Consider the following 25,713-nt stretch of genomic DNA (forward strand, 5'->3'; position numbering starts at 1 on the left):
TGAAAAAAAAAAAAAAAAGATGAAAAATAAACATGATTTCTTCTCTAAGCTTTTCGCTCATATTCAATGCTACGTACTGTTTATGCTTCCTTCATGATATGCTTCAAAAGGTATATTTTAAACATAGCCTAAATTGCACCTTGATATTAAGATACAATTACAGATTATATTTAGCACCGAGGCAGAATTACAGTTGATACACGCCTTGCAACGCTGACGTTTGTAATGCATTTGGAATTAAGAATTCTACTGATCCAGAATAGAAACATACATGACAAATAAAAGCATAGGTTGTATTTAACAGATGTCTTATGCAAAGAAACAGTCAGGCCTTCTGACTACTATTCCTGTTTTTTAACAGTACCTTTTCAAAAAGAAGTAATTTTAAAACTGGATTTTAGTTCTTTTTGAGAAAACATTTTATCTGTTCTCCTCACAGGATTTCCACTAATCATTTCTCAGAACGGGTTTTTACTGTAACTGAGATTGTAACACCTGAGATTGTAACACCTATCAGGACAGGCTGAGAGCTGGGGCTGTGCAGCATGGAGAAGAGAAGGCTGCAGGGAGAGCTGAGAGCGGCCTGTCAGCATCTAAAAGAAGAACAGAAGGGACAGACTCTTCAGCTGGGTTTGCCATGATAGGACAAAGCTGATGGAGCTGTGGATTTCCCATTTCTCTGCAGGGAGCTGGACTAGATGACTTTTGAAGGTCTCTTCCAACTATGATTCTACTGTATTTTCAATCTTATGCATGCTCTACTCTCTGCAGATTTCCAAGTTTGAGTTTTTCTTACTTACCCTCCAGAGTAACCCACAGCGCAGAGACTGAAGGCTTTGCTCTCCCACATCCAAGCCTCCTCATTGTCCTGCCTGGAATTCCAGAGCAGGTGAGACAGTGCGAGCTGCAAGTGAGGACATGGCTGCAGGAAGATCACAGCAAGGAGGAAGTACGTGAAGGATTAAAGAAATCAATGGCAAGTTTATTCATACCAGGAATTTAGTTTTAGATCTCAGCCTTATCTTTAAATGGCAGAGCTGCAAGTTTTCAAAATGCAGCAATAGACACTTTACAACAAATTTGTGTGTGCGTGTGTGAATATAGGATTAGCAGATAGATCACCAAAACATCCTGTTATACACTTTCATTGGCCTATATAGCAATGAAGAGAAGCTTGCGTACCTGTTTCAAGTCCTGAGAAACAAACTGATGGCACAAGAGAGGACCTCAGTCCACTTAGGCACTGTGCATAATGGCAGATAATTAAATATAATTTAGATAGCTAAAACCTGCTAGGGAACACCATCATAATATACACTTAATTAAATAATAGTAATTTTTATTATTTTCTTTATCTATTATACCTTAAATCTATTATACCTTTTATCATGAGTTTTTATGGCTGGTTCAATTTCATTTTCTTCCTGCTAAAACAAAATGTACAGCAGAGATAATAGAGATCTGTTACAGATGGAGCAGCTGTCCACAACAGAAAAATGAGGGCAGATTATTGTATAGGGCATCTGATGCATGATCATTTTAATGAAGCTTTCCATCTCGCATACATAATGGCAAAGCAGCCAGTTCCATAGTCTGAGGTCAGCAATGCACAGCGCTCATCAACAGTCGGTTTGGAGCTGTTGAAAATCAAGGCCCATTGTAATCAAGGTCAAAACTGCCACTGACTTCAGTGGAGAGAGCTTCACTTCAGAGCTCTTCTGTTTAAGTACTGGAGACTGTGAATATCATAACAATGTCTGAAAAAAAAAAGGCATTTTCTATTGGCAAGAGCAATGAAGCCCATAGAAAAAACCTTTACCTTCCAAAGTCAACAGTTTAAACTGCATTAGCACATGCATCACTGTTTACAATTAATGAATGTGAGATTAAGATATGAGCTAGTTCGCACACCCACAAGTACTTCTGACTCCACTGATAAACTCAATTCCATATTCTTTCTAAAGTAGAACCAAATGACATTAAATGGGTAGTAAAAATCAATTAAAAAAAAAATCAATTAAAATCAATTTTAATATATATGACAATATTACTTAAGACTACCAATAAAGTAAACAGGAGTTGCCCCTCAAAGACATGACCGCTTAAACTACAAGGGGCAAAAAGCAACACACACTATCAGGAACTCCACGTTAATATTTTGCAGCTAGCACTCCAGATCTGCTTCTTTACATGGCTAGCAACCAAACCAGCCTTATGTACCTTTTTTCCTTTGACTGAAGAAGGAGTAAACACTACACATTAAAAACAAAAGCAACAAAAAATGACCATGCTACAGTCAAATCCATCTAGTATTTCAGCTTTACTCTTCACTGTTACATTTCTTTTCCTTTTATTTTGCTTTTGAGTATTTGCTTTATCTCAGAGCAGGTATCAAAGCTGCTCCTCAATAACTTAAAAGAAAAACAATGAGGAACTCCACTGTGTTGCTGTGCCTGACAGGTTAGTGCAGCATATTTACTTTCTTTCACAACAGCACTAATTACCCAGAAAGTGCTACAGAGGTTCTCTCCTATTAGTTTCAATTTGAGGAAGATGCATTTGATTTTATGGTCTAATAGAGAAAATCTGCTTCTGTCTACTGGACGTGGCTATCCATACTAATCAGTGAGAAATAAAACATACACAAAGTTAATTTTGTTTGGATATAAACAGAGAGTAGAATCAGGACACTACCAGACGTACCCAGAAATCTGTACAAAGCTCACCTTCTAGGGTAGTTGTAAAGAAATCTGATAACTTACAGAATTATTTCACCAATTTTCCATTTAAATGCGATTTTGGCATTTCTGTGTTCTCTTAACAATAAGCCATACTATGATACGTTCATCATGCAGATGAAACTGGGGGGTTTTGGTTGGTTCCTAACGCTGATTCAGAAACCTGCTCACATCCCATGTCTTTTGCAGATTTTACATAAACTGCAGCTCTCAGTTCATTCTTAAAGAATGTTTTACCATTTACACTCCAGTCCTCAGAGGTAAACATCCAGCTCGTACACAGGGATTAACAATTTTCCCTCCTTACGCTGTGTTATGGAATTTTATGCAAACGAGGTTGTCTTTGCACAGGGCCGCAGGCCGCTGGGACAGAACAGTCCCTGGAGCACTGTGCTGTTAGTGCCCAGGTAACAGAAAGCACTGAGAGAAAAATGGCTTTCACACCGTGCTTTCTAAGCTGCGGCATTACCCACTGCAGGAAGGAATGAAGCTGAAACGATCAGATATTGTTCTGAACAGTATAACTGACTGCACAGGGGCCACTGAGGTCTGAGGGAAGGATGCATTATGTTCTGCTGTTTATTTCTCAGTCAGACCTACGAGGTTCTTTGAACCTTTACTACACCAGTTTCGTATTTGAAATATTTTCATAACTTATCCTCCCCACTTAGGCGCTGCAGACACCACACACCCGCCTGGTCCCTGTCAGGCAACCATGGGAGGGACTGGAGGAGCCGTGGCTGAGCACTCTCACTGCAAGCAGAGGATGCTGCAATTATTGTCCTGAGAGGCTAGAAAGGAAACAAGGCTCTATGCTGACAGCTTAGCTCGGTGTGAACTCTCATTTTTCACATGGAGCTAATTAAAAACTGAAATTAGTTAAATATGGAAATGACACTTGCAAGCACTTAAGCTGAATTCTGACAAAATCCCTCTAGAGCGCTGTGACGCTACCTGCTGCTTCAGAACTCCCCAACTGAATTTCACAGTTAAAAGGCTGAGCAAAGGGAAAGTTATTACACAGATTTCCAATTCAAAATGCGTCTGTAAAATTCTAAATTAAATTTCATGGTAGCCCTTTCAGTAACGAGGGACACGCTGTGCAGCCCAATGATATGGTGCTCAAATAACGTCCCTGCATGTATTCTGCCATTATCTCACCTTCAGGCATTGCGTGGTGCTGCCAGGGCTGTGACGCTCACAAGGATACCAGTGCTCCAATGCTGCAGAGATAAGGCATGTGCTGCTACAGAATGAGTTATTTGGGAAGCACGGGTGCACGGTGAGCAAAGGAATTGTTCTCAGAATTTTATGGCAGAAATCTCAAAAAATCAAACATTTTACGCCTCGCAATTTTAATTTATTTTTGTGAGTGCTGAACAGACAGGCAGAGAAGGGTCTATAATGCAGCAAATTATACTGCTTATATAGATCAATGCTTTACAGGCAATGTAATAATAAAAAGCATTTCTGCATATGTAAATGGGCATAAAGAACCAGGGGACTGGATATGCATAAGAGGTATGATGACTGACATTAGCTTTTTGACTAAAGCACCATGTGAATTCCATTTGAGTGCACGTGACTTGCCTCGCATGCATAAAAGCAAGGGTATTTGCCCAAGGGCAAATATGATTTCTGAATGCAATTTAACAAAAACCCGCCCACGGAGCAGATCATTTTGGATTCATACCAAGGCATTCAGGATAGCCAGTCACTTTCAGAACAACTGGAGAGTTTTGATTTCATTGTTTTTCCTACATCCCATCCCTTTATCCTTGAGGCAATCCCCTCCCACTGGCCTGCAGCCACTATTGCACCAACAAATTTCTGTCTAGGAAAGCCAGGAAAATATGCCACGTCGCACGAAAGCCACTGTTACTCCCAAGTCTGCTGGCAGGGGGTACTGCTGCACTCAGCCTGCCAAAAGCTCTTCCCTGGCAGCTATCTGTATAATCTGTATATCGCAACCAGGCTTTGCTAGTCCAGGGCCTTGAAACCATCTCAGCTTACCCAGCTGGAGGGGATCTGATGCAGCTGCACCATCAGACCCTCTTATTTTATTGAATTTTGAATATGCAGTTTCAAAGCAATTCAAATGAATTTGCCCAAGGCCTCAGATCAGTGAAGCTACTGATACCATCTGCAGCAGGCTTCCTACATTTGATGCATTTAAGGTGCAGGTGACAGAATAGGAGCTTTCACTGTAAGGACTGACACGAAAAGCCTGCTAAACAAATTTGGTCATACCCCATTTTGGCAAGGGGGGAACTGTATGGCTTTCAGCCCATTTCTCACAATAGTGCTGGTAATAATGGGAAGTTCCATTTCAAATTATTTTTAATCACATATATTTTTCCAAGTTAAAAGGGAGCACTGATTTGATCCTCGAGTTTCTTCTATTTTACAGCATCTTTGTGAGAGGAGATAAGGAGCAGGAGATGATGAACTTGAACTCTTATGAAGCACAACTACAAAGAAATGCAGAACTCAGCACCCTGCAGGCTGAGACCACCTTCAAGTTTGCGAAGTTCTGATGAGGTCACTGAAACACAGGTTGCCCCAAAGGAGAAAATCTAAAGGTATGATTATAACATCCTCCCATTCAAGTGGTATTTTAAATAATTACTTAATTATAATCAATGTCCTTAACATTCCAGAAGATGATCAAATATACCTATACACAACATGGGAAGGGGACACAGAGCCTAAGAGTTAGACTGCAGCACAGTGCAACTACGTTTTGACCAAGGTTACGAAATAGCAGAACTGGAATTAGACAGAAAAAGAAAAATCAAACAAGGAATCTATATTAATGCTCAAGGACACACACAGCTACTTAGTTTCCTATGGAAACTGCCAACATAACTCCCATCTGCCAGCTAGGAAAACCATTAATGTTTCCCCATTCATTATGCTATGTAATTCTTTCTCCAGCAAGCAGAGGTGGCTAACATTCCTTATCTAGCAGCTGTCCATGCCCACAGCCCAATTAGGATGTGCCTGATTGACAGGTACAAGCTCCAGAACCACTGGGACATCTACCTGGCTGGCTGTCAGACCTGGAGCCAGAGTTGCGGCCAGGGGAAGCAGGGTGCACAGCCAACGTCCTCGGCAACATGTGCACTGTGCCAGGTGCTGCATGGGCTCTGTGCTGAGCAGGGAGCGCAGCACTTGTTCGAGTGTGCTGTGTCTGTCCACAGCCCTGCCCAGGGCAATGATGTAGCACATAACCAGAAACTACCTCTTGCCAGTGGTAACAGCATCCCTATTAGCTGTAGGAGTGACCAGCACATTTGAGGATTGATACTTTTCATGTGAGAAATGATTTTAGCCATTTCTTCCCCCCTTGTTCTACTTGAATGCACTTACATGAAGATACAGTTGGTAAGGGGAGCTTGAGGCTGAAAAGAGGAATCCAGGGGACAGCATCGTTAGGTACAGTCAGACAGCTTGCTCTGTCTGTTCAGAAGTCATAAAGCCAATGGTTTATGCCTTTTAAAAGATCCCTAAAGAACTTAACAGCAAGAAATACATGCACTTCAATCAGATTGTGAGTATATGGAACTTCCATACTCCACATTAGCAATGAACACTCACTCTCCAAAGTGCTTTATGCTATACCGGGCATACACCATGAATGTGGGTAAGCACCCCTGGGACAGATTGCAACACATGCTTACAAGGGGACATCCATGCAGACAGATGCTTTTGTCACTAATGCTTCTGGGAAATAATTTACTCACGAAGAAGCGAATAGTAGCTTCAAGGTGAGAAATTAAGACTGAAGATTTTTATCTTCGAGCACTTAATGGATGTAATCATTCTCTTGTTCTTTTTCCTTCATTTCCACTCAGGAAAAAAAAAAAAAAATCAAATAAAAAAAAAAAAAGCAATGAAGTTTAAAAGCTTGAATCAAAGGGAAAAAAGTCTGAGCATGAATCTTCCCTTGTAGGAGGGAGAAGAGAGAAGGAGCAATGAGGACAGACAGAAGTACGTTATTTCCATAACCAACTGACCATACATGCAATATGTGGTGTGAGCCTGGGAATTCTGTGTACCAAGCAGACATGATATCGAGCCATCTTTGCCTTGCAGGAACTATTGCAGTGTTCATGCAGAACGCACCACAAAGCAATGTCATCCTGGTGACATATAACAGCCTCCATATGCAGAAAGCAATGAAGCAAAGATTATTCCCCAAAACAGGGCCAATAAAAGGCTACTGGTTACAGGAGGCTGCTGAGCCAGGTACCCCTGAGAGCGCACAGGCTGGCTCTTCAAGCCAAAAGCAAGAACAAGACTCCTAAGATCATTCAGCGTCAGTCTGAACTGCTACCTCATACTGAATGTCTTTGTAAACGGAGCTTCAAGTCATCCCATTAGGGGCAGAAAAAGTAACTTTCTGACTTCGCCAAACACAGTGTCCACAGTGGGAGCTACACAGATTTTGCCCTGTTATCTGATTCTGCCCTTCTAGATAGTCTAAGCCATTAAACAAATTCTTTGAATTGTAATACTTTGGTCAAGGTCATGTGCAAATGCAAACCTGGAGTTCAATTATGTTTTACCAATGGATGACACAATTACAAGTAGAAAAAAGTTTTTATAACTCAACATTCTTTTCCCCTTGGTTATCAATTTTTAAATACAGGGCAAGAAAAAAGTGTTCTTTTGAGAAAATTCTGAGCACATAAATGTTTTAGATCAGTTCTATTCCACAGAGCAAAGAAAGGTTTCTTTGAATACTGTGATTTGATGTAATTGGTCTTCTGATTTTTTCTTAAGGTACAGCAAATGCCAAACAAAAAATTATGCATATTTCATTTACAGACAGAGTCAAATTCTTCCCATAGGTGTAAGCCAATTATTTTCATTGTAGTTGCATCAGTGTGAGAAAGGAATAATGCAATCACAAACCTAATTCATACTGTTCTTTATGACAATTCTGCTTCAGCAAATCCTCAGATATAACAGTGAACCACAGATCACAACAGTATTCTATAGAATACATTCAACAAAATACATTAAGTAAACTTACCTTCCTGTCTGTATCTTAAAACTGAGGAACCCTTAAAATATCAGAAAATAGGGAAAAAAGCCTAAAAAATCTACAAAGGGATGATTTTATACTTAGAATAGCTGCCCCAGCACTGATTATGAGAATAAATTTTGCACTAGAGGGCCATGCTGAATACATCTCGCCTGCAGAACTCAGACCGTATTTCTTAATTAGTGGTACCATTTTCTAAAATATTCCTTAAATCTGTCACGTAAATGCAATGGCAAAGGATATTAAGGTTCACTTCAGAACTACCAATACCAAGAGCCATCCTGAATAAGACAAGCATTCTACATCCAATTTTTCTATATAGGTTTCCATAGGTTTCAGTAACAGCATCTGATCTGAACTGCAGGAAAACATGTGCCTCATGGCACTACATGCTTGGACGTGACATATTTCACAGTACCAGTTTTATAATACGCGATCAACTTCGGTCAACAAAGTCTGTGTATCCATTATATCTTAATATAAATCTATTCCACAAAAGCCAAGAACAAAACAGTCTAACTGGAGTTCAAGAACTCCATGCAGCAAAATGAAGCTTAATCCCTCCTGGAAAACTGCAATGAGATTGACTGTATGAAAGCTTCAGGAGATTGTCCACATCAGCTTTAGTCATATCAGGTGGGATGGCAATAAAACCTTAGTATTTGCAAGGAAAACACTAACACAATCTTTTCAGTTTTCCCTTCAAAGAACCAAGAAACAACTTCTGTTCTCTGTGTATGGAGGATAAAACAACTGTCAGCTCTGCAAAATGAGGGACAATTTGAGCAACAAGAGCTTGTCTGGTAATTAGACCAAAGGAGTCAATCTTCACTCAGTTACAAACGGGGCCAGAGCCTCCCTACTAGACTCTCTGAGACTGTTTATCAGTTATGAGCAAACCAAACATCCCAGAGCTGGGAGCACAAGGCAATGGGTTTCCTTCCCTGCACCAGGGTGGCACCAGCTGTACTGCCGGCTGCCCTCATGCTCTTCAGAGCAGCCTCATGAGATCTGCCAAAAGACACGGAGCTGCTGAGAAGCAAAGGACAGGGTGGGATGGAGGAAGGCTCTGTCTCTGCACATGTGGTCTGCTGCAGGCATGCAGAGAAATGCTGCAGCCTGAAGCTGTAATGAATTTTTTAGCAGCACAGTACTATGCATACTGCTGCTGGTGATCCAGAATACAGGTGCTGGAAGAGCCATTGTGAAAGCTGTAAAAAATGTACCCAGCTGTGCTTCAAGTCATAAACACCAACAAGAAAACGTGTACATTTCTGTAATAATTCTGCAGATATAAAATAGAGAAGCTATATGTGTGTGTGTGTGTATATATATATATATGTATGTATATATAAAATGAACAATTTTAAGAACTAAAACTTTAATGATCAAGAAAAAAACACCTAGTTTTATGAATCTGTCCCACGGAAACAGAAGTGACATCACGCAGCTCTGCAGCACAACTCCTAAGTAATCTGTATCAGTAATCAAGATATCACTGCCATGATTAAACTGCTGACTGTATTTTCAAAAGAACACATTTAAAATATTTAAAACACCTTGGGAAAAGAGTTGTCAAATGCACAGCAAAAAGGTATTGCTAATACTCAGTTTCCTCAAATGCTGTTTTTCTTGTGCAAGGTCTCCTAATATTTTTCAGCAGTAATATGCAAATTATTTCCCTTGGAATCAGGCACAAGATTCCTGGAGATTCTGAAATGAGAAAACACATTGTCCTCACTAACAAGAATACAAACTGAAGTCCATCTACATGCCATGGCACTGAAATGTGTGGGAAGTATCAGCTTCACAACACGGATGAGTAAGCCTGAGGTGGGAAAGCAGGCTAGGTTGGAAAACGTCCATAGGATTTGGGAATCAGTCTCAAGAAAATCAGCCTGAATGCTCTTTTGCCTTGCTCCACAAAGTTCTTTTCATTAAGATGTACTGAAAATTGAATACACCTTTTCTTCCCTTCACAACAGAGCATTCATGTAAAATAGTTAATTATTACTGCTGTAGTTTCCACCACATTAGACTGTACTTTAATTAATTTTATTTTATTAAGTTAATATCCTGATAATAAAAGACAATAGACTGATAGCCCAGAGCCTAGTATTTCCCATTTACTCTCACAATAGGAGGAGCACTGGAAGATTCCTTAAGTGTTCCCACTTCACTTTCACTCTGAAGGAACTGCTCTTTGTCACTGCCTATTTGGGAAAGATAACACTCTAAAGGTAATGTGAATGGCTGGGATTCTTTGGAAAGGGCATGTAGTGAATTTTATATTATTTTAGCACTTGGTGAAGTGGAAATTACTTACACTACCTACAAGCAGAAATGTTCACACACAATCTCTCTCCTCCTGGACTACCTAAAAGCTGGCACGAGTTGCCTATCATTCTTTGCTGGCTTCACAGACATGAGTTGTCCATCCCTTCTGAAACCCAACACGATTCCTTTTGTTTCTGTTCCTGTATCACATTCAGATATCACAAGATCGAATCTGATACTATTCTAGAGCAGCACTCAAAGCCAACAACTCAGCTTTTTATAAATCTCACTGAATTTGAATAACTAATTCATAGAGTAGGAAACATAACTTTTCTCTTTCTTTTCAATTCCTTCAGCTAGCATTATTTACCCAAAGCTAATTTAACCTATTTGAAATAAAATAAAGTCCTTTTTTTTGGCCTCCGTTGTGCTAGAATTAATCAGAAGCAGCATGATTCCGTGTTTAATTTCAATCACAGCAGCTACTGCTTTGCGAATAAATAATTCTTTTTTTTTCCCTCTTAAATAAGATGCTCACTTTCTCTTAAGGAAAATAACAGTTAGAACAATGGCTTCTACATGATCTTTTGTTTAATTATGAGAGCCCTGCTGAATATGTTTTCACTTAAAATCCAAGTTTGTGAATGAAACTCCTTTTTTTTTTTCTTTTTTTGAATGGCACCAGCAACATCTGGGTCAGTTAGGAGATGCCCAGAGAGTCAAGAATTAAAATGCTGATCTGGAAATACAGTTTGGAAAAAAACAAATTAAAAAGGAAAAAGTGATGACTCAAAGAAATCACCAATCCCAATTTCAGCTACAGAGCCAAGATTCTCAAGCTGTATGAGAATGGAATTTCTTTTCTAGATCTGGGATTTACTTTCTTCCAGTTTAGTTAGAAGAAAGCTGGCTGTAAATTTTCTAGCTTGCTTTGCTAAGGGGATAGTAGAATTTAGCCCCATCTGTTAGTCCTTGGCGAGGACACTGGTACTATTTGTTTTCCTAACATGGCATCCCTGCACATTTCTGACTTGCAAGCTCGTACAACAGATTGATTGTGCCAGAGAGACTCTGTGAAGTGGTGCCTGCTCCACCGCCAAGGGCAGGGAGAAAATGGATGGTCAGATTCAGATGATCTTTAAGAGGAATAGGTGAAAAATCTGCACTACCTCCCCCCTCACGTCCTGTATGTGGGATATCGCATATGACCTTCAGCCAGTGAAGCAGAGAGGAATTTTTCCTTTAACATTTATGAGGCATCTAAGGTACTTCCAGATATCTTTTTTTCTTTCCTTTTTTTTTTCTTTTTTTCTTTTCCCCCCAACTAAGGGCTGTGTTTAAATCCAGACCATTAAAATGAGAGTTAGAGGACTTCTCCCCAACTTCTCAACTGCTAAAACTGCTTTGTCCTAAGTAACTTTTGCCTAAAGACTTTCCCTAGAGCCCTCTTCCCCAAACCATGCACAGGGAATTTTTCCACAGCCCCGGCTGATTTGTGGATCTGTTGGTAGAGCCTACGTTTGGGGTTCAGAGAATCTTACGTCTGCCATACTAAAACTTACATGAAATGCTGCACTGAAACGACAGTCAACCCCACAGTGCTGATGGGTCAAACTCACAGAAACACTTGCTATAAAAGAGAAATAATTCATATTATTAATTGTAATTCATTATCACTAAGTATAGCTGGCAAATGAACACTGGGTTACTCCAGAAATATTAAACATTTAGAGATAGTGTTAATTTTAGCACAACAAAAGTATTTCCAGTTGCCACCTCAGCCATTTTTGTCTTTCACATTCATTGAAACAAAGAACTGCTCCCTTGCTGCTGAAAGCCCTGCACAAACTGATCAGGTTTCCCACTGGAGACATTCATGTGCAGATCCGACAAGCCTCAGAAAGGTACATGTGGAGTGCTTTCAGGAAAGGAACTACCTTAAAGTTCTAACAAAGACACAAAATAAGCAAACTAACAGGGAATTTCCAGCAATAGTTATTTGTAGGACAGCACAGAAGCTTTCCTCTGTGTATGACTTCAGTGCATGTAGTACTATAGCAAAAACATATAGCAAAAAGCAGGTAAAATCCAATAGTAAAATATACACACAAACCAGTTAAATTCATAAATATCTATACACAAAAACAATAACCAATCTACCTTGTATTACACAGTTCTGTCTACTTTGTCCTCTTAATAATCCACAGCCCCAGCTCTCTTACAAGGATGCCATTTCACTTCAGACCTTTGAATTCCAGGGAAAAGCTTTAGGGAACATGCCTATTTATATTTAGAAATCCTTTCAAATTTAAAGCTGTCATAGGGCAATATACCATGACACAGTCAGAGAGTTCAAACTGAAACAGCCATTTATACTTAGCAAAACCACCTCAATCACAGATGGTATACAGGAGATGTATGCCCCCCAGAAAGGGTTAATGGCTGTGAGATCTCTACTTCCTGGATTGGCCAAGGGGGTACTTTCAGAAAGGTGACACACATGACCGCCCCAAGTCCGCAGCTGGCACTGATAAATAGTATGAATTACTAAAGATTGAACACAGATTGCACAGTGCACAGCCATGCTGATGTAAACTATATTTAACAAACGATATCCCAGCAGAAGAGGACAAGAAGAAGCCCTAAAGACACTGCAGGGGATGGGAAATCATCTATAAATTTGTATTTTCCTTCAGCCAAGGAAGGTCACAATTGTGTTGAGATTTCCAGCCAAGGGAAACACAGACTGACTGTTATCTTCAATACAATTGCATGTCTTCCCCTTTATCTACAAGTGCATACGTGCCTAAACAAAGAATCAGCCTACTTTCAAAGCCTGTCTCCTGCTCTCTGATCAAATCAGTAAATCTTTCATCTGAAGATTTTCATGAGCAACCTTACTGAGCAAGGAAAATACTGAATTAATGCTACCTCCAAAAACTCGTATCTTGCCCTTGGTATTTGTGTCCCATTTTGCCCTGAGAGAGCAAAATAAGTATTTTGGCTCTGAAAATAGTAAAATGACACGCAATAAAACAGCCATGAAAATGTGCAGGTTTTGGCTAAAAGCATCCACAGAGAAATGTCCCGGTGATCAGCCAAGTGCTGTAATCTGCTCATGTCCAACTGCCAGTAGTGTGCTTATGAAAATCCTTTGTGTAGCTAAGAAGAAGATATACTAGATATATTTCCTATATATATGCTATGTGTAGATACATATACTGCGCAAGAGTCATGACTATATTAAAAACAAAGCCAGGCATGCAATGTATATGACCATCAACTCCTTTGTCACTCTGGTATCACAGTGAGTGCAGGCTATGCCTGGGCAGCACCCTGCCTGCTCAGCTGCCTGCTCTGAGGAGCACCAAACTCTGCAGCAAACACTGCTCAGCTTTGCTGAATGTGGCTGAAATGCAGGGAGTCCTGGGCAGAGCCAGGTTTGGGAGCAGGCTGGTCTGCAGACATCTGTAGCCGGGACTGGTGACCACCATATTAAATATGTTTCCAAAATCATGGAAACTGCTTTCACAACTGCACGTTTTCAAATGCATGCACAGCAAAGGCAAAGAAAAGTTGCGTTATTTCAATTTATGTCATGAATTTTGTACTCCAGGAGCTTCAAATCAATGGTAAGCAAATTGCACTGTGGGTAGTTCTGTCCTGTTCTAGCTGCTTACAGTATTCTCCGGGTAAATATGAGAAAAAAGAGGAGTGATTTATGAACGCTCACTTTAAAAAATCAAACATATTAAAACAATACCTCATAGCACAGAGAAATAGAGTCAAGCAGATGGTTTTCACAGTAGTTTTATAGAAAGAACATGCAGAGAGCTTCGACAGGAAAAAAAATCTAAAAATGAAGAAAACCGTGTATTAGATGCTGTTAAATCTGTGCTAGAGCGCAAATGGAGATATAAAAAGAGATAAGGCTCGTTCTGTAGAGATCCATAGAAAATGTAAAAAAAAGTGATGAAAATCACAGCTTTTGAACCTTCAGCAATTTCCCTTCACCAACACTCCACGATGAGACTCAGTGAAACCCTTCCAAGTATATGCCGAAAACCAGCACTATTTCCAGTCTGTATGACATGGACTGTGCCCATCAAATGACAGACAACCATTCAAGATGCATCTTGCCATTAGCCCGAATGGCTATAAATTCTCCACTTTCAGCAGCAGTAGCTCACCTCAGCTGCAGGCACAACAGGCAGTGTCTGCCCACAGTTGCCGTGCCAATTGCAATGGTGCAGGTTAATAACGGGCCCACAAATTGACTAATGTGTTTTGGAACAACAGAGGAACTTGGCTAAGGAAGCACCTCAGCACCTGTACAGACATCCTCAGGTGGTGCCCAAGGAGGATGTACATTTTAATTTGTAGCCCATTTGCTGCAAAAGGGACTGAAGTTTAAGATACACCATGGAGTACAATATGGCAATCTGAGCAAAGAAAAAGAAAACAACTTTTCTGTATTTCTGAGAACAAATAGCTGTCTCCACCATCACATCATTGTTTTACTATTACCAGCTAATACAACAGCAGACAGAAAGTGCAGCTGCGGTCCACAGAATATTTGGCATTTCTGGCCCAAGCATAATCCCTCATGTAATGAAAAACCTATTTCTATTTCTGCATCCTCGCTACTCTTCATACTGAAGAGGCTTGCGCCTGTCTCCCATTTATTGAAGCTTATTCTTCATCTAGACAGCCAGGTCTGGTTTGTATTAGAAATTAGGTTTTAAATCACTATTTTTCTATTATTTATTTTAGGATTTTCAGGAAGCCTCCAGAGGTACAGAGAAATTCATCTTATGAAAAAGACCCTTACACATTAAATGAACCAAGCTCCAAGTCCCTGACCTACGTTAAAGAACTTTGGTGTTTTTAAGGTTCAAAATAATTCTAACTATAAAGACAGTAGCACCACTTTAAGAGTTAAAATGAAAGAAAAGAGTAAAGAAAAGCTAAATACTCCCCATGCAAGAATAAGAATAATCATAATCCCAAGCTTTTCTTTTACAAGCAGTCTCCACCATAGGGTTTTCCTTCTCATTTCTCATGTGGCTGAAGGCTTGCATTTCTCTGATTAATGGAGTCTCCAGATGTAGAAGGGAATATATATTTGCATATCTATATGCATATACATATGAAGAAAGAAACAATAGGTGGAACAAACTTTGGGTTCAATAAATCTCAGGGGCCAGAAATGCGTCTCTCCTGTCTGTAAGTTCACTGTTTCCTTGTGGCCAGTTCTTACACAGCTCTCTGTATCTGCAGGTCCCAGCTCTGCTCTGCATTCTATTAAACGTGCAGTTCTCTCCTTGGAGAAGACCTTGTCTGATGTCAGCACACAGACCCATTAAGGCGAGTGGGACTGTGATGTTGTAGCGTCTCTTTCTGGTAACTGTCTCTATAACGGCAGTTAAATTCATTGCATCTCACTGAAGGCCTACATTCGTTTTCAAGTGTTTTACATTTACCACAGACCAGCAGAGATGCTGCATGGCTGTGTCTGCCCTTATGCTGTACTGGGATTCTTGCTATGCACTCTTGAGATGTTTTCCAGGTTCTTTTACTTTTCTCAGCACTGTTTTTTATTTTTTTTCCACTTTTACAACTGAACACAGAAATCCTCCAGTAACTATTTGTGCTGATGGAATGGGGTATGCTGAGGCTTAAACAAAACACCTGTTAGCATACGAGTACCAGCAGCATAGAAGGAAAAGTCTAACTGATCTTCCAGAGTATTACCAAGTCCAGGCCAATTCCTGCAAGACAAAGCACCACAAAACCAGGCTATCTGTTCCCATCTGGCAAAGGGACACTATTCCCCTACAGTGGCATCAGTACATTAAAACTTTTTATGTTCTCTGACCTTCCTCTGAAAGTATTTACTAAGAAAAATGTGGGAAGAAACCAACTGATCAACCAACCAGAAAATTAAAAAAAGCTTAAAATTAAATTAACTGCAGCACTTATGCATAATGTATATTGCTTTTTAAAAATTAAATGCAACAGAGCAGGATAAATGTGGACATCCCAGAAGAAGAAAACAAACCTCTAAACACACAGTGAATTTTATGTTTGACATAAGGTTATGTAAGACCAGTATGTGAGAATGGAACTCTTCTGCCATTCAGGAACTGTATTAACACAAATACTTGTCTTCTCTGCTATTTAATTAGTAATAGCTTAGATAAAGACATTAATAATGTCTAATAATCACACGGGAGGTCTCAGTAGTGATTCGCTCCTTATCAAATCTGTTCCACATACAAGTCAATGCAGGATTTTTCCTACATTCTTCGTTTTGTTATTTTAATTCAAGTTTCTGATGTCAGAAATGTTTATGAGTAATAAAATAAGACAGAATTTTCTCAGTTCTAAGAATATAACCTATTCTCTGCAAAATAAAATAGGTTTTGGCTTTCTTTTCCCCTCAATAATCAAAATCTGTTGTGGAAAACAAACATTCACTCATGCTCAGTGAATGGACGATGTATCTTAAAAGTTCAGCACTCCACATTGCTCAGGCAAAGATGCCCCAGATCACTGGAAATTCGCCTAACTCTTTGCAGTGAAACAAGCTGGGGACTGGCTGGCTGGGAGTAACTCTGCAGGAAGGGCGCTGGAGTCCCAGTGGACAGAGCTGCAATAAGCCAGCAGTGCACCCTGGCAGCAGAGAAGGGCAGCAGCAGCCTGGGCTTTACGAACAGAAGCACAGCCAGGAGACATCATTGCCATCTGCTCAGCACTCATTAGAATCACAGCGTCTCCAAGGTTGGAAAAGACCTCCAATATCATCCAGTTCAGCCATCCACCTACGACCAATACCTCCCCACTAAACCATGTCAATTAGTACAACATCTGAGTGTTTCTTGAACACATCTGGGGACAGTGACTCAAAAACCTCCCTGGGCAGTCCCTTCCACTAGGCTGCTTCTACTGTAACTTAATCCAGTTTTGGCTCATCCAGTGTGACAAAGGCATCAATAAAACGAAACAAGTTGAGTGGAAGCCACTAGCACCTTCAGGGCTAGAGCCCTAGGTCCCAGGAGCAGAGGCTGGGGGAGCTGCATTTGTCTGTCCTAGAAAAGAAAATGCAATGGTGGCCAAACAGCAGCATGTCAAGACCCTACAGGTCATCAGGAGGATGAAGACAGCCACACTGGTGCATGACAGGAGGATGACAGCCAAATGGTACACAATAAGAGAAGATTCAGATTGGATACATGATACTTTTTCCTCATGAGGACTATCAAACAGTGTAAGATTGCCAAGAAAGTTAATGTAGTCCCTTAAAGGTCTTCAAAACCAGACTGGACTTTACAGATATCCCAAGTATTAGCAGAAGGTTGTACTAGGGACCTCCAGAGGTCCCTTCAACCCTAAATTATCCTGTAATTGATAAACTTAAGTCTAGAGTGCAGAATCAGAGATCAGATTGTGATCGAAAATACTGCTTTCCTGATTATATCTACAAGAGAAACCTATAAAGGATTAATAACAAGGCCCCAAAACATGATGTGAACATGGTGTGTGAGGCATTCAAACTCACTGACCTCTGCAGGTCAATGACATATAAATATATGGATATACAGACTGAATGAAATGGCCAGGATATGTTTTGTATCCGTGTAGAGTCTGAGTAGGCAGCACAAAGTATGATGCAGCAAAACTACATGAAATTAAAGCCTGAACAACCAAAAGCTGAAATGAACATGGGAACTGTTTCTTAAACAGATTTTTCAATTACTGAAAAGACATTATTCACCATTTAATGTAACGTGTTGAAATTACGTTTTCTGTTATTTTATAGTGATGTGACATTTCTCTTCCCACTGTTCAACTCCTTTTCCTCCATGACTTCTGTGCTCTGTTACCTTGTCCTATTATTTTCATAACATGAATGTAATTTCTACTTTTATATTGTCTTCATGCAGGTTCCTCTTATCATCTTTTCTCTGTACTACACTTAAATATCTATTATTTTTTTTTCTTTTTTTTTCTTTTTCATAATAGTGTTTTAGCAGCTACATTAGCCATTCTTACAGAATCCCTGTCACATCTTTTGATCTACTATTACCCCATTGAGCGACAGCTATAATCCTAAAAGCAAAAATGTACTTCTATACTTAAATGAATAAAATCTGTAAGCACACAAAATGTAAAACAACAAGACCAGTTAGCAAAGAAACGCAGCAACAAGTAATAAATATAAATGAATCCAGAAATGATCAACTGATGATCTCAGCATAAACAGCAGCTAACAGAGCAACATTTCCCTAGGGAGAACTGCAAGAACTGTGAAAACTTACACTGATATTGAACACTGACTTTTCATAGAAAATGACTGCAGATTTATTTGATAGGTCTATCTGACTTAGCATTAGATAAGCAAAATTTAATCTTCAAGATCGTTTATGCTCACCCTTCCTCAGAAAGATGGTCTCATCTCAGCACGTTGTGCCAGGCTATAAATAAAGCATGTCTCACTGAGCTGCCTCAAAGCTTTTTTATCATTTTCCCCCGACTTCCTCCAGACTTGTTTTGCATCTGCTTATCCCTGCTACTTCTTTGCCCTGATGAGACCCTATACCTGTAGTTCTGGATTAAATCCAAGACTACTAAAACAAGCAGTCCTTGCACCAATGGGACGGAGAACAGGCTCTGTTCCCCAGCTACTATGAAACCCAGGATATTTACCTGGTTGGGCAAAGTAAGGAAATAATGGAGCATGTGAAGCACAACATAAAGCCGTGCTGCTAGAAACTGTGGAAAAAAGAGCCACTGAGGAAGCCATTCGTGAAGCTCTGAATAGAAAAAGAAAAAAAACAGGCAGAATAAATAATAATTCTATGACAGTACTACTTAATTTAAGCACAATTTCTCTAAAATTTCCAGGTTAGCCATTGTTATCCTGCTAGATTACTTTGAGAACTTTTATGACACTGAGGACCACACACATTCTGAGTAGAGTACCATCAGCTAGACTGCTGTGCTATTTTTCTCACGTTCACAGCAATATCTCTTAACACTTTTAACAACCAGCATCTGAGAAATCTGTGAAAAAATATTTTCGGATATTCATCTTGGATTGCATTGTGCCACATGCATTAAAAACAAACATCACTCTCCCCATCAACAAATCCCTATAACACCCAACACAAAGCACCACCTTGGTCCCCCATTTCTTACCAAGGTTTCTGAGTAGGCTTGTTTGACTTGGTAAATAGGTAGAAGGGGTTTTCAATTTCGAGCGCTAAGCACCTGATGGCACTTGTGAGTTATAGAAACATTACGCTCACTCTGGTTACAAGTGCTTGGGCTTACTGTATGGAAATCCTCAACAAAGACAAAAAGAATTGAACAGACAGATAAAACTGCCCCTGCACACTGAAAGGCAGTTCTCTGAGATCTCTGCTAGGCAAAACATGCACATTCGCTTTTCTTGGAGCTAATCCATAGATTAAGCCTTCATTTTTAACCCAGGAAAAGCATAGGCAAACTAAACCCACGTAACCTCTCATAAAAACACTCCTGTTCTTTGTGGCATTATGCGTTTATAGGAGCAGGAGCACATTGTATTTAAAGCAAGATGATCTACTTCACCAAATGACTTTTCATTTGCACCTTGAAATAGGACCCTTGCTAGGCAAGAACTCCACATTTAATGTTCCTGGAGCCAAGCTCCACAACTCCCAGCAACAGTGTAGAATTCTGTTACAGAATGGGGCCAGGTGTTTTTCCTTGAAAGGTTCAAAGTCTCTCTTCTCAGAGCTAGCATCGGATAACAACTCTGCGTTCTCAGATTGACTGAATCAGTCAAGAAGAATATCTGAATGTGCGACAGGCTTATCCTAAAACTTAACTATTGCCCCCTAAGCGATACCTATTTTCATTGCAAATTTAGAACAGAACCTTCTGTCACCATCTAATCTCGCAAGATGCAAGATTCAAGTGAAACTTGGTAGCAGTGATTGACAACCAGATGCCCTCTGTGTGACAGAGGTTCCATCTTCGCATGGTTTTCCCTTTTGTCAATCTTGGTTTCCCAGCTGCTGAGCATATTTGATTTCAGAGAAGTCTGGGCAAGAACAGCTCAGTGGTTTTCTGACTTTAAAAGCAAAGCAACAACACAAATGTAGCATAAGAAATCAAATGAAACATAGGTTGCCATTTGTCAAAAATAGCTCAAAGACAGAGAAAATGAATCAATTGATACATAAAATAACCACTTGCGTGAACTACTGTCATGAATCCCGACCTGCTGTGTCAGAGTCAAACAGACAACTGGACCTATATCATCATCAGTGTCTCCTAAATTCAAAAATATTCTTGTGAATGGCAAAAGTTGCAGCCAGTCAAGCTAGGAGCAGTTAGTTACATGTCTGTGTTTCTGGGAGCAGCAGCATCTGCAGTGCTCTAAATGCTGCACTGAAAGAATGTACAGTAACAGTCTGAGCACTGCATTTATGAATGAAAAACCTTCACATAAGCTCTTATGCTGCCAAATATCGTACTCATTTTTGGGATGAAAATAATTTAAATTGATACCAACATCAAAAGAAGACAATTTTATGAAGACATAGTCTATGCACATATTTCATGCAGCTAAAAGATGAGACTTCTGCTTCCAAGCCTAATTTCTTCAAGAACCCCATACATTCTATTGTCTGCCTGTCACAGAAACAAATGAATACTATTGTGCGAGAAAGATAACCAAATAAATTAACCATTTATTTCCCTATATGTATTATATTCACAAATCTGCTGTGGTGTTTTCTAATAGCAAGAAACTTAACAAATATTTGTTCTGTGTGCCACTATTTTCCAGGCTTTAACTTTAAATAAATGTATAGAGTATAAAAATGAAACTTCCATTTGCTTAAATAGCAGCCAAAGCCTTTGGCAATTCAGGCCTTTCTGGAGCACAGACACGGCTACATTATTTTAAGTTTAAGGAGAAAACTGGAGTTTATCTGAAGCCTGAAGCATATTTAGGGTCAAGTAACACTGAAGAATAAATGAGTGATAACATTTTCCTAGCAGTACATACACTAAAGATGTAGTACAAACATGCTGATTGCATAATTTGTCATTTTCCTTCTATTTTGCTGTATCATTGAATAGAATAGGAGTAGACAAAATATAACAACACTAAAAGTTATCAGCATGAGATACTATTTTGAAGTGGAGCACATCTGAACTCACCACACAAGGAATGTTACTCTACTTGTTGCCTCTCTCCAAAAAGTGTAAATACTTGAACATTATCTCATTTTTAACCTCCTGGCATGTTGATGGTCAGATGTTCTTCCATGCTCCAAGTTAGACTGGTAGAAATCAGAGCAGCGTAGGAGCTTACAGGAACATGATGTTTAGTGTTTGACAGGAGTTATTATCATGGGGAGCACTAGGAGACTTTTTCCCCACCTTCCTCCTTTTTGTATTGTTTTTTCCCCTCCAAGTTTGGCACAAATCTAAAGAGCTAAAAACTAATTTAATATGACAAATCACTCCCATAATCTCCAAAGTGAACACTGACAAAGACAGTATGTTTGGACTATGCTTTCCTTCTGACACTTTATAAATTACTTTCCTGTAACTCGGTTTCACCACCAGCCCAGTATCTGCAGGATGTCCTAATTTGATTGGCTGATTCTACATTCCTCAATGTTGCCCAAGGAAAATGGGAATAAATCCCAGACTTTGTGAAATGACAAATCTCAAACAGGACTGGAGGACAATTCGTTCCAAAGGGTATTATGGACTGTGGGTTGTTTTTTTTTTTTCCATTTCATTCAGTCTGTTTTTATTTACCTGAAAAGGCAATAAGAATGACTACATCACTTTTGACTTCTTCTATGATATGGTTTTTGCCTGACTTTTTAAATCGCCCCTTGTATAAAATTTTTTCATGACACCATTCATCTTAGGCAGTCTGAAATTCAGATGTTTAAACCTAAGACAACATGTTTTCAATGAACTGCTTTGAATCTCACATCTCTCTTATATCAGGACAATTCATTCAGAAACCATGCAGTCTATGAGAACTTCAACCTGTTCTTTCAATATAATTTACTTCTTATTTACCAGTATTGTGTTTTTCATTTAGTTCAGCAGTAGTGGTTGCTACCTGTGATATAGTCATCTTGATGGAACCTAGATATATTGACAAACCCAAAGAGCAGAACCATTCACTGCAAATTTTGATAACTTTTTCCATAACAATTATTTTTAGCAGATGTGTCCCCAGTAATATAACTTCTGCTTTGGTGGAAAGCAAGAAATTTGCTTTTTTTGCACATATACAGCAGTAAAATGTTATCAGTTCCTCTAAAGAGTCTCCTGTGCTTCAAGTTCTGATAGCAAAATATATTAGGGGAGCCAGTGCAATACAGTGCAGTGGTCAAACTTCAATAACTTCCTAAGACTCCCAGTAGATTAACAGTTCTCACTTTCCAACTGTCTCAATGATTAGGACAGAACTGGGATGCTGGTCTGATCTGAACAGTATTCTGATCATCTTGAAAACAGAAAAAATATTTTTTCTTCTAACTGAGTGACTGGAACAAGGCAGAGTTATTTTGTCTTCACAGCAGTTCACAGACTAGTAGGTCAGCAGCTCCAAAGCAAACAGCAGAGTAGCAGACTGCTGGTATTTTGGATTGCTGCTCTTTGCCCAGGAGAGGGGATAATTAATTCTTTTTCCCAGGTCTGAAGTACTGCACCCAGGAGAAGGCACTCCCCCCCAGCCCTGGGGAACTGCAGAACAAGGAAAGGTTTTTCAGGTTTCTTGTAATAAGAAGATTTCAGCACCTAGGGTCATACCATTGGAAGTCAATTTGATGGCTGGGTAAGCTCATAGCTGATGGTCCTAAGCACATCCTTTTTGCCATACTGTTGTTCTCAAGACAATGTCTCAAGATATTGTCTTAAGACAATGCAATTTCCTTTTAGTTTTTTCTTTCCTTTTCTGCCTTTTCCAAAAAGACCTCAAAAACTTCTGTCAAAATGGATCACTTCTCTCATGCCTTGAAGATCATTCATCAATTGTTAAGGGCCTGTGCATTGTTTTACATCAGGTCTTGTCTTAAATGGTTAAGACACTGTTGAAGGCAATAACCACGCTACAAAGTTTTGCTTTAGATTATAGTAACCTAAATAACAGGGAAAAACACATCTTATAATCCATCACTTCAAAGTTACGCACATGATTAAAATATTCAGCTTGAAGTATATCATTTCCCATGTGCATAATCACTCAGACAGAGAGCTGTTGTATGATAACTGTCAAGTTCAATAAATCATGTGCTTTCCAATCTTTTTATTTATATATCAAGCTAAGCCTGCTATCTTTCAGAGGTTTTCTACAGAGGGAGCACAGAAAGTTGGTAAGCTCTGTAGCATTGAGTATGATGGGATACAGGCCTGGCCTAAAGAGACAAAAGCAATGAAGTCGCTCATCAGCTCTTTTTCACCTCGTGTGTATTAATTACCTGTGGAAGACCATTACTGTGAGAACTGAAATGTCCACAGAAAGCACTGTCTACACTCGTGAGTTACATTGTCTGGTTAAAAAAAAATAATAAAATAATAAAATAATCACTCTCTTCAAATGGAGGAAATGGGAAGAAAATTCAGTGCATCTTTACAGGGCTTTCAATTATTATGCATGAACCTTGCTCTTTATGGTAGCAACATATTAATATCAGCACAAAGCGTCTCAGAAATGAACAAAAACCCCAACATAATAGGTCTGGAAAGTATTTACAAGCTACTACAATTTTGCCATTTAGTCAGGGAAGCTGGACAATCCGTGTAGCGTGTCATTATCAACATATTGTTGAAGGCATTGTAGAAGGTACAAAATACACAACTAACTGGTATAGATCCTTTGAAAAGTCTCCAGAACAACGGACAATGAGGGGGATATGGAGGGAGAAATCAGAAATAAATTAATCTAGTAAAGACAAAAAACCAGGAGCATGTTTAAAGAAAATCTGAAAAGACCACAGAAAGAATAGAACGTGCTGTTGTCGTTATTAATATGTTAACAACAGAAAATAAGCAGAAAGTTTGAGTTTTCCTGATAAAACACCAAGGATGTGTGGTATGCAGAAAACAATAGCACACCAAATGGATTTATGTGATTGAGGTCTAAAAACAAGACAAATTCAGGCATGTGAACAGAAATAAAGTGAGACTTATCATTCAAAATATTTTGGATGTTTTTTGTCTAAATGCAGCACGCTGTGGCACTACCTCAATTCAAACACTGTCACTCTTATGGATTCACTATCACCGTTTGTGCAAAATATTTTAGAGCCAAGGTAGTACATAAAAAAATCCTCACTATATCAGCCCCTGTTTGAAGCACCTACAACACCTCCATTTTACAATGCATACCGAGGATCCACAATCAATGTCTTATTTCCACTCCTATGACAACAAACAGGACTTGAGAATTGTATTTTTCTCATTAACGAGCATAAAGAATAATAATTTTCTTTGCTCAGTAACTACGCAGATCTGCAAAACAGATTAAATCACCCTTTCATCTGCTCCAGTTTCATTTGCTGACATAGCCATGTGATTTGACATAGAGAACAGTCTTACCTATGAAATATGCTAGCAGGATGGCAAGCAGGACTGCAGCAGCAATTGCAGATAAAGCAGCACATTTCCAGCTACAATACTTGGAGGGTTTTTTCAGCTTGAAAGCATTCCTGGAAAACGTATTTCTAGGTAACAGCCTGGGAGGTGGAGTATAAACTGTTCCTGAGGTCAGTGGGTAGCCAGGGGAAGAGCTACTGAACAGTGGAGTCGTTCCAGAAGATGTCTTAAACAAGAAATGCCTGGAAAACAAAACAAAACAAAATAAAAAATGGAACTACAGTTGAAAACAAGAAATCTCATAGTTATGATGGAGTATCTCCTATTCCTAACCCAGGTGACATTATGGATTAAATTCAAGAAGAAAGTAAAATGACTTTGCATGAAGAAATAAGGAATATGAACACTCTCACAAACCTTTTGCCACCAAAGCCAAACAACTGTCACTGAAACACAGTGTCAGAATGTCTTCCGTCAGCATCATCTTCTAAATCTTTTTGTGATTAGATGCAGATGGCCTGAATAGGAACTACAACACCAACGTGACCAAAGTGTCTTTGAATATGTTAAGATTGTGATTGGGGGAGCAGTCTGGTAACAGGGCTCATATTCAGATGTGACATTCCCAAGCTTGAGAAAATAAAATAAAATTTTACCAGACTTTGAATTTACCATAAAAAAAAAAATAGTATTTAGGGAGGTTTGGTTTGAACAACTACAACAATCATCGAAAGTGCAAAGTTTAGCAGAAATAAAACCTCTCAGAATGCCCAGATGCTTGCTGAGAAGAAAAGAACGAATGACACACTGCCCAAGAAATTCACAGAGAATGCTGCCAACTTGCTCTAGGCACAGGAAATGGAGAGAGCAAAGCAGAGGACTGCTCCCCCACGTTAATGCATCACAGTCAGGAAGGGCTGACTACAAGAACGTTCCTAGCAAGGGATAAAAAGAGAAACAGAATAAAGGTGGTGCTCTTCAAGAAGGCCACTGAAAAAGAATATATTTTTAATGCAGTCATTT

General features: G+C 39.3%; 1 protein-coding gene across 18 annotated transcripts in view; it reads right to left on the reverse strand.

Annotated features, from left to right (window-relative positions):
* The window catches only part of TENM2 (teneurin transmembrane protein 2), a 564,904-nt gene that overhangs the window by 121,961 nt on the left and 417,230 nt on the right, over positions 1 to 25,713 (reverse strand). For all 18 annotated transcript variants that reach the window (XM_072348384.1, XM_072348382.1, XM_072348381.1 and 15 more), the window contains one exon: positions 24,694 to 24,932. In XM_072348384.1, coding sequence (XP_072204485.1) covers positions 24,694 to 24,932 — 239 coding nt within the window. The remainder of the gene's footprint in view (positions 1 to 24,693; positions 24,933 to 25,713) is intronic.

Source organism: Excalfactoria chinensis, chromosome 13 (genome assembly GCF_039878825.1).
Source record: "Excalfactoria chinensis isolate bCotChi1 chromosome 13, bCotChi1.hap2, whole genome shotgun sequence".
Classification (NCBI taxonomy): Eukaryota; Metazoa; Chordata; class Aves; order Galliformes; family Phasianidae; genus Excalfactoria; species Excalfactoria chinensis.